Here is a 14,739-nt window from a genome sequence, read left to right as displayed (position 1 = left end):
ACCTAGAGGCAGAGGAGGCGACGGAGGGAAAAAAGATTGGGTTAGCGCTTTGGTGCAGTCGAGGAGCAGAAGGGACGCACGACGCCGGCTCCGGCCGGGGCGACAGCCAACGCCTGTTGCAGCGCGGCGGCTTCGAAGCCGCCGCCCCGAGCTGCCCTTTCCTCTACGAGGAAGTTTTGTAAAAGCTGCTAGAGACTTGGAGGAAGCCTGGAAAGTGCGGGGTAGGACTGTCCTCTTCGTTTGTCTCCTTATCCCCTTTACCTCCCTTGCCTTCTCCTGGGTCTCCCCTGCTGCAGCTGCTTTGGCAAGCTATTCGCCGTCAGCCCCCTCCCCTCCAGTCCCGGTCGGCCCAACGCTGCCAGTCAATCTGCAGAGAGGTAACTCCCTTTGGCTGAGAGCGGGCTAGGCTAAGCTAAGCCCGGCACATTGCAAAGAAGGCTCTTAGGAGCCCCGGTGACTGGGAAGAGGATTCCAGCACTATTAGCCAGGGATCTGGCTCAAAAAGCAGCACGCCCTAGGGGTCCCCCTGGTTCCCCACAGTGCCCACACTTCTTTCTATCTCCCTCTGCACCACCCTCACCTTTAAGTGCGGAGCCAGAGATCTGAAGATGAAAACGCAGTTCCAGCTTCAGTAGGCAAAAGCAAAACCAACTACCAAAAAAAGCCAAAACAGGAAAGAGAGACAGAGACAGAGACGCAGAGATACAGAGACAGGGATCTTGGTTCTTATTTACACCTGCTTCCCTGGACATTGAATTTGGAGGACAACAGACTTTCCTTTCCCCTCCCCCACCCACGTCAAGATTTGAGCATCTTTCAAATAGTCCCCTTCAAGTATTCAAAGACTGACTGGAAGTCTAGCCGGTGCGTGTCCAGCTGGTGTCTTCTTGTGCAGAAGGCTTTGAGGCCGCCAGAGAGCCTTTTGCTTGGCGGTGGCGGTTGGGTCCTCCACCCCCTCCATACACCCCCTCCACACACAGTAAGTTTTCTTTCCTGGAGCTTCCTGCAGGTGGGCAGCTTGCTGCAGGCACTAACGCATCACTGCAGCCTGTTGAACTCTTCTGAGCTAGAGAAAGGGAGGCAGAATAAGGGAATTAAGTGGAAGATTCAGTCAAGCTCCAGGATGGAGGTCCAGTTAGGACTGGGGAGGGTCTACCCCAGGCCACCGTCCAAGACCTATCGAGGAGCTTTCCAGAATCTATTCCAGAGCGTGCGCGAAGTGATCCAGAACCCGGGCCCAAGGCAACCTGAGGCAGCGGGCACAGCACCTCCCGGATCCCGTTTACAGCAGCAGGAGACTAGCCCTCGGCGGCAGCAACAGCATGGTGAGGATGGCTCTCCCCAATCCCACCTCAGAGGCCCCACAAGCTACCTGGCCCTGGATGAGGAGCAGCAGCCTTCCCAACAGCACTCAGCCCCCGAGGGCCACCCCGAAAGCAGCTGCCTGTCAGAGCCTGGAGCCGCCACGGCTACCGGCAAAGGGCTGCCACAGCAGCCGCCAGAACCTCCGGATGAGAATGACTCAGCTGCCCCATCCACGATGTCCTTGCTGGGCCCCACTTTCCCGGGCTTAACCAGCTGCTCCGCAGACCTTAAAGACATCCTGAGCGAAGCGGGCACCATGCAACTCCTTCAACAGCAGCAGCAGCAGCAGCAGCAGCAGCAACAGCAGCAGCACCAGGAGGGGGTATCTGAAGGCAACAGCAGCGGGAGAGCAAGGGAGGCCGCTGGGGCATCCTCTTCCTCCAAGGAGAGTTACCTAGGGGGCAACTCGACCATATCTGACAGCGCCAAAGAGTTGTGTAAGGCAGTGTCTGTGTCCATGGGATTGGGTGTGGAAGCATTGGAGCATCTGAGTCCCGGGGAGCAGCTTCGGGGAGATTGCATGTACGCGCCACTCCTGGGAGGTCCACCCGCTGTGCGTCCCAGTCCCTGTGCCCCGCTGGCCGAATGCAAAGGTCCTCTTCTGGACGAGGGCCCAGGCAAGGGCACTGAAGAGACTGCTGAGTATTCCTCTTTCAAGGGAGGTTATGCCAAAGGGCTAGACGGCGAAAGCCTGGGTTGCTCTGGCAGCAGCGAAGCCGGGAACTCTGGGACACTTGAGCTCCCCTCCACACTGTCTCTCTACAAGCCCGGAGCCCTGGAAGAGGGGGCACCATATCCGAATCGCGACTACTATAACTTTCCGCTGGCTTTGCCTGGGCCACCGCCGCCTCCCCATCCGCACGCCCGCATCAAGCTGGAGAACCCGCTGGACTACAGCAGTGCCTGGGCTGCTGCGGCGGCGCAGTGCCGCTATGGGGACCTGGCGAACTTGCACGGTGGGGGCACAGCCGGACCCAGCTCCGGATCGCCTTCGACCTCCACCTCCTCTTCCTGGCATACTCTCTTTGCCGCCGAAGAAGGCCAAATATATGGGCCCTGTGGCGGGAGCGGAAGCGGCAGCGCAGGCGAGGCAGGGACTGTCGCCCCTTATGGCTACCCTCGACCACCCCAGGGGCTGGCGAGCCAAGAAGGGGACTACTCTGGCCCGGATGTGTGGTATCCCAGCGGCGTGGTGAGCAGAATGCCCTATCCCAGTCCCAGTTGTGTGAAAAGCGAGATGGGACCCTGGATGGAGAGCTATTCCGGACATTATGGGGACATGCGGTAAGTTTTTCCTCCCAGAAAATGTTGCCTTTGACCCGGGGCACAGAGTCGCTCGGTGTTCTGGTGTATCCAGCCACTTTTCCCAGCCAGAACCTTCTTACTGACCCTAGTACCGCTCAACTCTGTGGCACAGGAAAGGCTGCCCTAAATCTGAAACCTTTCTGGAGGACTTTGGCCTGTTCAAGTTAACACCGAGAGCCCCCTGAGCCACCCCACTCCCAGTCCTCAAGGCGCGCCCTGCGTGCTGATTTGTGCCTTTCCAGTTTGTTTGCTAGAAAACTCCCCCAACTGCCTAAAATTCTTGCTCCCTTCTAATACTCCTTGTCCCAGGGGTTCCAAACAAATCCGACTGCACATGTTAACTTTTGGAACTTTTTTTCCCCACCCAGAAGTCCTAGAAATTCACATAGAAATATGGGCAATTTCTCCTCCTTGCATCTGTTTTCGCCTTCGAGCCTGTGGCTGGTCTGAGCAAAAATAGACGTAAAAAGTCTGACCCAAACATTTCTCAGCCTGCCTCCTCCAAAGAGATAAAATGTAATTCCCGATTTGGAAAGATATAAAGTGGTTTGTGAGTGTCCAGGGTCCCTGTATAAAGCAGTACTACTTGCACCAGACTCATGCCCTTTTAGAGCAGGTACAGGGGCATCTGTGTTGGTAAAAACAAACAAAAACAAAAAACAAAAAACAGGCAGGATTTGCCTTTGCAGGTTTCTTGTCATTGTGACATTGGAAGTCGTTGTTTGGGTCGGTTTTCTCTTGTAAATTCTCCTCCCTCCCCCCAAAATGTGGATTAAAACAGATCCACAGCCTCCAGTTCAGTTTTGCATGGGATCTGTGAAGAGGAGAATGTACTTTAGAGGAACAATTTAACTAGGTTTCGGGCTGACTTATAAAAGTGTTGGAAGAATTTCTGTAAAGCATTTCCTGCTGTTTCGGTGTGTTCACAAATCTCTACTGGGGAGGCAGAAGTGGGAGTCTTCATTATAGCCCTACATTTTTAGGACCTGTGCTTATATTTTGAAACACAAATGGTTAGTGCTAACAAGTTGAATAAAAAGTGTTAGTGACCTGTGAGCCATAGTCCTTCCTTGCACGGTTTTAATTAGGACATGGGAAAACTGGTGGACAATTTCATCTTATTTATTAAAAATTCTCCCTCACTGCAGTATTTGAGTTTCCTGTAGAATATATTGAATATTTGTTTTCTTCCAGCCACTTAAGATATCACTTAATCTGGTGACAAGGGGAGGGGGATGGGGGACCGACCTGGAAATTAATTCCCCAGGTGGTTCAGGTGTTGACATCCCCATGGATTTATGTCTTATTCTGTGTTTCTAGAGCTGTTAATGTCTCCATTTGTTTTTCTGTTAGCGTCAACGTATTTGTTTGGTGATTTCAATCTAACAATTTGCCTCTTTTACTGATGCTTCTGTCCTAGGAAGTTTCAAAGCACAGTGTCAGGGGAATAAAAGAGAAGGATAGGATTTCATAAAATATCTTCAGTGTTCTTGAAGAAACAGCTCCTGGTCAACTTTTCCACTCCATTGGTTTCTTAAGGTTTGTCCTACAGGATTGTCAAAGGATTCCTATGAAATCGTTGAAATCATTTCTAGTTAGTGTTTATTTTTGTGATGGCTTATACTGTTGGATATACGATCTTCTTTATTTTATGGGAACAGATTTACTTGGTTCAGATTAATTTTTTTCAAAGCTTGACACTAGAGAGCAGAGTGTCTCTTTTACTGTAAACTTTTCTTCAGGGGCAGGAGTGGAAATGTCTAAGGTGCTTCCTAACCTATCATGATGCTAAACCCACTCACTGGAACCTTCTATCTTTGTTATCCACATTATGTCTTTCTCTCTAACTTAACAGGAAGCCAACTAATAGTTCCTTGTATTTGTTTAGGGATATATGCTTCTGAAAATACAACCTATATTTCCTTTGAGCAGCTTAAAATTGCTACATTCCTCAAGTGTGTGGTTAGCTTGCTGATTTTTAACACCAGATGCTAATTGAAAAATTGACATCTTTGTTAGGAAGACCACTATCCCTTGATAACTCCTTCACTCCTTTCAAATGAATGGGCTCAACTAGCAAGAATTTACCAGTACCCAAAAGAAGTAGATTATTTAATCTTGCCAGCTTTGTGATTGCTTCACTGCTTTTAAGGATTCTAGTTAAAAGGAAAACTGGCATTCCTGTTTTGTAGGTTGACAAATAGTTTCCGTTTCTAGAATATAGAACATTGTTGAGTTTGTTTATTAGAAATTAACCAACTTAACCAAAACAGCTAATCCCACTATAAAAGTTTAAGTATTTTCTTACTCTCTTTTCTCTCACTTATTTTAGGGGTACGTTTTGACAAAAGATAAGTTTATTTTTCCTGAGAAAGCCAGAGCATCCTCTCCCTGTGTATTGTATGCAATACATACTAACTTTGAGTTTTTAAAAAAAATCTCAAAATTCCAGAAGCTTTCAGTAACCTATTGTGTTCCTTCATTTCACAATTATGTGTTTGTTTACACACTTAACTTAGTGGACTGATTTAACTTTAGTAACTTCTGCTAAGTCCATGTTCTTATATATGAACAATGTTTCTACCTCGAAAAAAGAGAGAATCTGTTTTGCCTTCATTTAGCCTGTGTTTTGAACAGAGGGACAGCTGAAAAGTCCTGGGATTGTTTACAGCTCTAGTGATAATTTTGTAGAGCTATCGTCTCTCCTAAGTCAAACAAGACTGCAACATTAATTGACCACTAGCCCCTTTGTATTTCAGCAGATGACCCAAGAATATAGGAAACTTTTTTTTATTGACAGTTGGGTCTTAACAGGAACCCACTGTAGAAATTAAGGTGGGGGTTTTATAATATTATACTATGAACATTTTAGTTGTTCTCTTGGTAGAGTGTTCTAGTCTCCATAATAGGTAGTATTTGAGTAATCGAGACCTCCTTTTAGCTATTGTCTTTTTTTCCAAAATATAGTATTCTTTTCATCTCCACTCCTCTCTCTAGCAGCTTTTTATGACAATCTTACGTGGAGCAGTTTGTTTTGAAAAGCAAAAATTTTGCTTTGGGATCAAGTGAGATACTTTCTGTCCATAGGCTTTGAGGATCAGGATGTTGGAAATCGGCAGTCTCTCTTTCTGCTATCCTCAAATGGCTGGTCAGTTCTGTCTGAATCTCAGTAATCAGAACCTGAGGACCGAAGAGCCATGTTAGGAGACCCCCATTTGTAGGTATCCACAGAGTGTAGTCATGGAAAGCCCCTCTTGCTTGTTCATAGACTTAATCTCTCTCAGCTCTGCTCAAGGTTAACATCAGTGGGAGATGTTTTCAAAAGAGCTTGCAGCCTTCCAATTGCAGGGTCAGCTTAGGGTGCTTTCTTGCTAGTGCTAATTTTACCTCATCAGACATTCATTCTTTGAGCTGTAAACTTTGAAATAACATATTGAATTTGCTGGCACATTTAATTTTCTTTGTTAAAGGTTTTAACACACTGTAAAAATACTCTCATCTGGTGGACATATACACATTTAAAATAAAGAATTCTTTAGTGTCTTACTCACACACATATAATAGATGCTCCAGGTGGGATCATGGGAATTGGACAGAGAATATTATTGTTGTTGTTGTTGTTATTATAACTGTTACTAGTGGTAAGATGGAGAGCATGGCTTTATTTGAAACTCTGCTGAAAGCAGGGAGTAAATTCAGACTGGATGTGACAATGAAAAAGGCTTATTTTACAGTTAAATCTGAAACCATGATTCTAAAAAAATCAAACAAAAAAGTCAAGTTTTATGAGGTTGGTTAGAGAGGGAAAAGGAAATCACTCTCCACGCTCCCTCTCCTCCTCCCCCATTCACCATTTTCACTTTATCTGCAGCTCCCTCCTCCAGTACTATCCCCGATTTTCTTTTATTCTACTCCTTTCATGCTTTTGACATTGAAATATAGACTCTTCTTTCTACTTTTCAGAACATTTTTCTCATTACACCTGTGGCATGCTCCTAAAGAGTTCCTTTAAAAAATATCTGGAGAGGAAAAATCAGATCAACCCCAGCACCTCTCAAGACTAGATAACATGAAGGGATTGCAAAATGAATAGCTGGCTTTTTTACCTTGAAGTGAGAGCCCAATTCAACAGTGGCTGAGGGAATTATAGATGGTTTGAGAATTTTACGATTTAATGAAATATTTGGCAATCTACTGTCTCTGTCTCACTCTCTTGGTCTCTGTCACTTTCCATCTACTAGCCCTAACAAAAACACCTCTCAAGACCCTGAGAATAATAGGACTCTCTCCCTTTCCAGAAAGCTCTATCTAGTTCAGACTGAAGCAGTGCTGTCACGATAGAACCTAATCTACATTGTGGTACTTCCTAGAAGTGGGTTCAGCTAGGCCCAACTGCTCCATTTTATGCAAATCAGTCATTTGAAAACAAAAGACATTATTAAAGAGATGATCTTCAGACTTGCTCTTCCTGATTCCACCAGGTTCCCAGATGTTAATTCACAGTAAGCTATCTTCATTCTATATACAGAGTTTACTTTCTTTTGATTGCTTGTAAAGGTCTGTACAGTTACCAGCATTAGTTTTACTTCATCGTTGGGAAGAGAATTATTAAGTCTTATAGTTATGTAGCCCTCTTTTTCTTGTATGTGCCAGTCCTGGGGTTTAAACTCAGAGCCTGGGTGCTGTCCCTGAGCTTTTATGCTCAAGTCTAGCACTCTACCAATCAAGCTACAGGTCTACTTCTGGCTTTTTGCTGGTTAATTAGAGATAATAACCGTTCAGAATTTCCTACCTAAGCTGGCTTTGAACCACAATCTTCAGATCTCAACCTCCTGAGTAGCTAGGATTATAGGCATGAGCCACTGATGCTGACGCATAGCACTCTTTTTAAAGGAAAGATCCAATGTTCTCTGGTTTATTCACCAGTAATCAACATAAGTTAGAATATGTCAGGAAGGGACTTGTTGATAACTTCTTTATTAGTTGAGGTTATTTGGAAGAGCTATATTTTCTGTGATGTATGTTTACCATTCGAGGAAACTTCTCTAGAGAAGAATTTACAGCTTTTCCTTGTGGTAGCTTCTTACTTAACTCTAATGATCCACCACCTACTGTTAGCACACTCATAAATAATAATGCTAGAACCCTGTCCTTTCACAGATTCCTGCTGCCAACCAGCAGTGATACAGCTATCACTTCCCATAGATGTATAGCAGTAATGTGCTGCTCACTGAAGAATGCTGTCAATTAAGATCCTGTAGTATCTGAGTTCTATTTGTTAATGGCTTTATTGAGACATAATTCTCAATCCGCATTATTTACCACATTGAAGTTTAGAACGTTTTAATCATAATAAAAAATCAGCCATCCTCCTACCCACTCCCAACCTTGAACTGTCACCAATCTACTCTCTAACTTTATGGATTTACTTATTCTAAGATTTCATGTAAATGAAATCATGCAATGTAGGGTCCTTTGCAACTGATTTGGCTTATATCACACAAGATAATGTTTTCATTTTGAAACACAAGTCATTTTTTATAGACAAATAATATTCCATTGTGTAAATATACCAAATTTTGTATGTCCATCCGTTGATGGACATTCAGGCTGCTTTTTTATTATTTGGCAGTGTTATTGTTAATACTGTTGCAAACAGTCATGTACAGGTTATTTTTTAGTAGACATATGTTTTGTTGTTTTGAGTAAATATCTGGGAAGGAAATTTTAGGTCATAGGAAAATTATATTTAGCTTTTTGCGTTTTTACAAAACATTGAAAAAATGACTGCAACATTTTGCAAATGCACCAATAATAGCTGAGAGTTTCATTGTCTTCACTCTTGCCAACACTTTGTGTCTCATTTTTAATTATAGCTAGCCTAGTAGGTGTGAAATAGTATTTCAATGTGGTTTTTAATTTGCATTTTCCTAATGACTAATAACCATCAGCATCTTTTTATTGTTATTTGCCAATTTGTATGTCTTCTTTGGCAAAATATTCATTCATATCTTTTGCTCATTTCTAGTTGGACTGTCTTCTTTTATTATTGAGCTGTAAGAATTAAAAATATATCTTAAAAGTCCTTTAACAGATTATGATTTATGAATATTTTCTTATATGCTGTGGGTTGTGTTTTCACTTCCTTGATTGAAGCACAAAAGTTTTTAAGTCTGATAAAGTTCAATTTAAACATTTCTTTCTTTTATGGCTTATGATTTGGGTGTCATATATAGAAAGGATTTGTATAATCCTAAACAAAGACTTACACCATTATTTACTTCAAAGACTTTTCCTAATTTTACATGTTTACATTTAGGTCCTTGGTCAATTTGGATATAATAAAAATAGAAATCCAGACCTAGCCAGAAGCCAATGGTTCCTGCCTGTAATCCTAGCTACTCAGGAGGCTGAGATCTGAGGATCACAGTTCAAAGCCAGCCTGGGCAAGAAAGTCCTTAAGACTCTTATATCCAGTTAACCAGCAGAAAACCAGAAGTGGTGCTGTGGCTCAAAGTGGTAGAGTGCTAGCCTTGAGTGAAAAAGATCAGGGACAGCACCCAGGCCTTGACTTCAAGCCCCATAACGGACAAAAACATATGTAGACTTGTTTTCTTTTATTTTATATAAATAATCTAGTCATTTCACATCATTGTTGAATCTTTCTCCTTTTAACTATCTCAGCAGTCTTTGTGTATAAACACAATTGACCATTGATATAAGGGATTTTTTTTCTGGACTTACAACTGTATCTCACTCATCTGTAGGTCTATTCTTATGCCGTTAACTACACTGTCTTGATTATTATATTTTTAATGTGCTTTCAAATGAAGAAATATGAGTCCTCCATATGTGTTCTTCCTTTGCAAGAATATTTTGGTATTTTTGAGCCCCTTGAGTTTTCATATCATTTGCGATCAACTTGTCAATTTCTACAAAGAAATCAACTGGTATTCTGACAGAGATTTGTTGAACCTTTTTTTTTTTTTTTTGTCCGTTGTGAGGCTTGAAATCTGCCCTGGAAGCTGTCCTTGAGCTCTTCAGCTCAAGGCAAGCCCTCTACCACTTGAGCCACAGCGCCACTTCCAGTTTTCTGGTGGTTAATTGGAGATAAGAGACTCACAGATTGTCTTGCCTGGGCTGGCTTTAAACTGCAATCCTCAGATCTGAGTAGCTAGGATTACAGGTGTGAGCCCCCAGCAGGCACCCAGCAATTTGTTGAATCTTTACATCAGTTTGAAGAGCTTGGCCATCTTAATGTGATATCTTTGGTGCAGGAGGATAACATGTCATCTCATTTATTTAGATTTTCTTTTTCAACAATATTTTATAAAATTTCCTGTTTTTTTTCCAGATTATGGATTGCTAATGTACAGAAATAGAATTGATTTTTAAATACTGATGTTGGATCTTGAAACTTTACTTAAACTGAATTGTGAATACCTTTGGGACTTCAGTAGCAAGAAGTTCTTTGCTACTGCCTTTGAAATTAAAATACATTTTACTTTATCTTGTGTGAGGCTCTATAGGGAAAACACTCTCAGTTTCAATCAATTGGGAATTGGAATCAGTAATGCCAGGGAATTAGAATTAGTAATGCCATCCCTCTCTTGAATGAAGAAAAAATATTGCTGGACCTTCAACTCTTTGGGAAACAGCAAGGGAAAAAATCCTAATGAAGTTTATATAATTGTTCTTTTTATATAACAGAAATGGCAATAGGACCTATCAGCAAGGGAATGTGGAATAATTATGATTTCTAGTTACAAAACTAATATAAAAATTGTGGCAAAAGTAAATTAGGCGACAGAAATCACTGGTTATATTAGGTTTGTCTGAGTAGACACTACCACTCTTTATGGGGGTATGTATGAAAAAATGGTTTGTATATTGTCATATAGTGTAGACTTCTCCTCAGTGATGCGTTCTATAGTCATAAAGCAAAGATTAAAATTCATCTCTCCAAAGACCCAACTTTGGCTTCATTAGCAATCTAGGCTAAAGGGTCATAGGAAATCATCAACAATTGTACTGTTCTGATAATGACAAGCAAACTGCAAGTCACCCAGAAAAAATGTCCTATTTGACTGAATAGCTGGATTTAGAGATTACCCTAATAAAGCCATTTTATGAAGAATCTGTCAGTCAACAAATTTGCATTAAGAACTTGCTAGATGCCCAGTGTGTTTTAAGAAGAGACACAGATGAAGGAAAAAGGATGTGTTAGAGAATTTTGATGAAATTTTGGCCATTAAAAAACAAAAAGGAATAAAGGAACACCATGATAACAGTATGATGAGATGGTATATGTAGGGACTTTTAAAATATAGACATTCACAAAAGGTTGGATGCAGGCTGAAATGATGAGCAAGATTTATTACCCTTGGCTGTGTTTAATCCTTTATAAAAATAGGTGAAGACTTTACTGAACTCAACATTAAGTTACAGGTTTAATGGATAGGTCAAGTAATATAACATGTTACTTCTAGAATAACAGTGAAGTGTGAACTCCAGTAAGGGGTTGAAATGTATTTGCTAATTCAATAGTGGCTCTCCAATTCAAGTACTAGCTGCTTGTTTAGTTTCTTTGGCTATCTCATTGCATATTGTTGGGAACTTGTGATGTATCCAACTGGACAAATTCACAATAATAAGACCAATGAATTAAAGTTGAGGGTGATTTATGAGTATATGTTTGCTATTTGAGCCAAGATGCCCAGTGATGATCAGTTTAAGAATTATTATTCTGTTCTTCAAATTGATCATGGTGGCTTAATTTGAAGTTCTCAAAAATGAGATTTTAGGATGTTGGCTAAAGGAGGAAAATGATGAGCACAAATAAAACATTTCAAAGACTCATGACAATCTTTTCCAGTAAAGACTTTTCTGAATTAAATTATGGAGTTCTCCCCCCCCCCCCCCAATGACTCACCCCTTCACAATCATCTCTGCAATTCCAGTGGATTTCTTGCTTGTGGAAATGTTGTCCTACTATCTGGCCATTAGGGGGACTAATTGTCAATTGGTAGGATTTCCCTGGGGGTGGTGAACTGATGTTGGTGCTTTCAATTCACAGCTAAGACCATGTCAAAGGATGACTTACTCCAGAACCACATTGCATCAGATAGCATATAAGCTACCACAATATTTATTATTTCATCTAGGGTATTCTTTCTCAAAGTGCCAAAGAGTTTTGAAAGTAACATATGACACCTTGATTATCTTTTTGTGAGTATAGCTCTAGGAACAATGACATTGGATCTATTCTAATAACAATGGAGTTTCCAAAGAAGTTTCATAATGTATTATTGTTTTTCATGCTCATTTCTACTTGTGTTAGTATCTAGGGTTCAAGCCAATGGACTACTGTTCCTAAGCACGTCCACATAAGTTAGATAGCATGCCTATAGCCAAACAACTTCATAGCAGCAGATATGGAATTTCAGCCTCACTTTTTCTTATTTAAGTCATGCATTTATGCTTCATTCCCATAGTTATTTTCACTTCATAGGTAGGAAAGATGTGATTCAGAGAAGCAAAGAAACTCAACTGGTATCAGTAATAAAAACTGAATAAAGGAAATTTAGAAGCTCTTAAGGTTTTTACGTCTTTTGACTGTCCACTGGACTGAAGATGGTTATATGGGAGTTCTGGGTACTAAAAATCTTGATGCTTTAAGACTGCATTTATCTATCAAATAGTTTGTGACCATCTACTCTATGCCAGACACAAATTCTGTTGTAAGCACTGATGATATAGCAATGAAAAGGCAGACAAGAATCTCTCCTTGGAACTGATGGTTCAGTAAGGAGAAACATGAAGAGTTTAGCAGAGGAATAGGTATCACAAAGAATAATAGGGCTGAGGAAGGTTGTACTTTACTTTTGTTGGCCAGGGAAAATCTTACTGAGAGGGTGATATTTGAGCAAAGATCAAAAGAGAATGACAAAGTGAGCCATATGGATATTTAAGGTTAGAATATTGTAGGCTTATATGTCCTGAGGTCAGGGCATGCTTGGTATGATATTCAACCTCAGGGTTATGGATGGGTTACATAAGTGATTCAAAATGGCATCAGAGTTAAGGGAGGCCATTTCACATGCTTTTTAGAAGTTTAGATTTTAGTCTGATGATTTGAGCAGAGTAAGATGACCTGATTTACAGGATCTTTCATCACAACATCTGTCACTCTCTGATATATTATCCATTTGTTTGCTAAACTTTCTGGTCTGATTGAGGAAGGGATTGTAGGAGCAAGGACAAAGCAGGGAGACAAACTATTGCTATGATCCAACTGGAGAGACAGTGACTCAGGCTAATAAGGTAGTGGAAGAGGTGAGAATGATTGGATATGGGATGTGTTTTGATGGAAGCACAAAAAGATTTTACTGACAGATTGGATATTCCTTGTGCAGAAATGAAAGAAGGTAATGATGCTTATCAAACTTTTGGTCTTAACAACTGGACAAAACAATCACCATTTATGAAAGGTGAAAACTATATGTAGGGTAGGTACATTATATGGGGTAGTAATTAAGAGTTTGTTTATCAGACATATGTAAAATTTGAGTTATCTAAGGCCCTTAGCTTCTTCTCGGGTTTTCTACAGTGTCCTCAAACTTCCTGTTCTTCAAGAAAAACAGAAGGAATTTTGGAGATCACCTTGACTGTTCATGCTCTTATATTTATCTTCATCTCTCTCATCTCTCTATTGATCTATCTGTCATCTATTTTTGTTTTTGCTGGTATTAGGGCTTGACCTCAGGGCCTAGGAACTCCCTGAATTTTTTTGCTCAAGGCTAGTACTTTACCACTTTGAACCACAGCTCCATTCTGTCTTTTAGGTCATTAATTGGCAATGAGTCTCACCGATTTCCTGCCTGGGTTGACTTCAAACCATGATCCTCAGTTCTGACCCTCCTGAATAGCTAAGATTACAGGCATGAGCCAGTAATGTCCAGCCTTCATGTATTGGTTTTTGAGACAGGGTCTCAAATTCATTGTGTGTCCTAGGCTGGTCTTGAAACTCATGACCCTCCTGTCTCAGCCTCCCAATATTGGGATAACAGGTATTTGCCATTACACCCACCTCTTCTCTTTTATTTGATAGAGATCTAGAGAAAGGTGAGGACTTACCCAAGATGAAATAACAAGCTGCCACTAGACTGAGGGCACAAACTCAGTTATCTTGTTGTCATTCTGAAGCCCCACTTTGGGGAAAAGATGAGCCTTTGCTTCTTGCCCAAACCCGTAACTAAGAAATAAACCCCCATCTGAATTGTTCCTAAACATACAAGTTGGTTGTTACCACTCAATCAAACCAAAATGTTATTACTATATTATTACTGAAATGCATATCTAAATAATAATTTAATTGAGTGAACTTTGACTAAGTTGGAACCTGAATGGAAATGGCCTAAAATCATCAATTGTTAGTTAATAGAATGTTGGAGACCATCTTTTCCAACTACCTCATTTTATGAACGAGGTGTATAAGTCACAGCGATAGGAGGGGACTTGGCCAATGTGACACAGCAACTAGTGCGAAAACCTAGGTACAGCCTCTTTTAAGGGTTAGCTCTACATTACTTGCTTGGAGAAAAGTCTACATTAGAAAAGTGAAGCTGGGTACTGGTGACTCATTCCTATAATCCTAGCTACTCAAGAGGCTGAGATCTAAAGATTGTGGTTCGAAGCCATATCAGTCAGGAAAGCCCATGAGACTCATCTTCAATTAACCACCAGAAAACCGGAAGTGGAGCTGTGGCTTAAAGTGGTACAGTGTTAGCCTTGATCAAAAGAACTCGCAGACAGTTCCCAAGCCCTGAGTTCAAGCCACACAACCAACAAAAAGAAGGAAGAAAGGAAGGAAAGAAGGAAAGAAGGAAAGAAGGAAGGAAGGAAGGAAGGAAAGAAGGAAGGAAGGAAGGGAGATTGCATACTTAGAATAATGAATTAAAATAATGGCAATGATAAGGAGAGCATTTGCTATTTACTGTGTGCTAAACGTTGGCACCTTACGCAGGCTAAAACATTTAATTGGCATGTCAACCTTAAGAAGCTGGCCTA

At 41.3% G+C, this 14,739-nt stretch overlaps 1 protein-coding gene across 1 annotated transcript in view; it reads left to right on the top strand.

Annotated features, from left to right (window-relative positions):
• The first annotated feature begins 711 nt into the window (after nucleotides 1-711).
• The window catches only part of Ar (androgen receptor), a 174,237-nt gene continuing 160,209 nt past the window's right edge, over nucleotides 712-14,739 (top strand). Inside the window, exon 1 of the mRNA XM_042694946.1 lies at nucleotides 712-2,649. Within this exon, the coding sequence (XP_042550880.1) occupies nucleotides 1,124-2,649 (1,526 nt within the window). The 5' untranslated portion in view covers nucleotides 712-1,123. The remainder of the gene's footprint in view (nucleotides 2,650-14,739) is intronic.

This window comes from Dipodomys spectabilis, unplaced genomic scaffold, assembly GCF_019054845.1.
Source record: "Dipodomys spectabilis isolate Male_0828 unplaced genomic scaffold, ASM1905484v1 ptg000176l, whole genome shotgun sequence".
NCBI lineage: Eukaryota > Metazoa > Chordata > Mammalia > Rodentia > Heteromyidae > Dipodomys > Dipodomys spectabilis.
The sequence above is the reverse complement of the archived record's forward strand: the minus strand, read 5'-3'. Positions and strand labels throughout refer to the sequence as shown.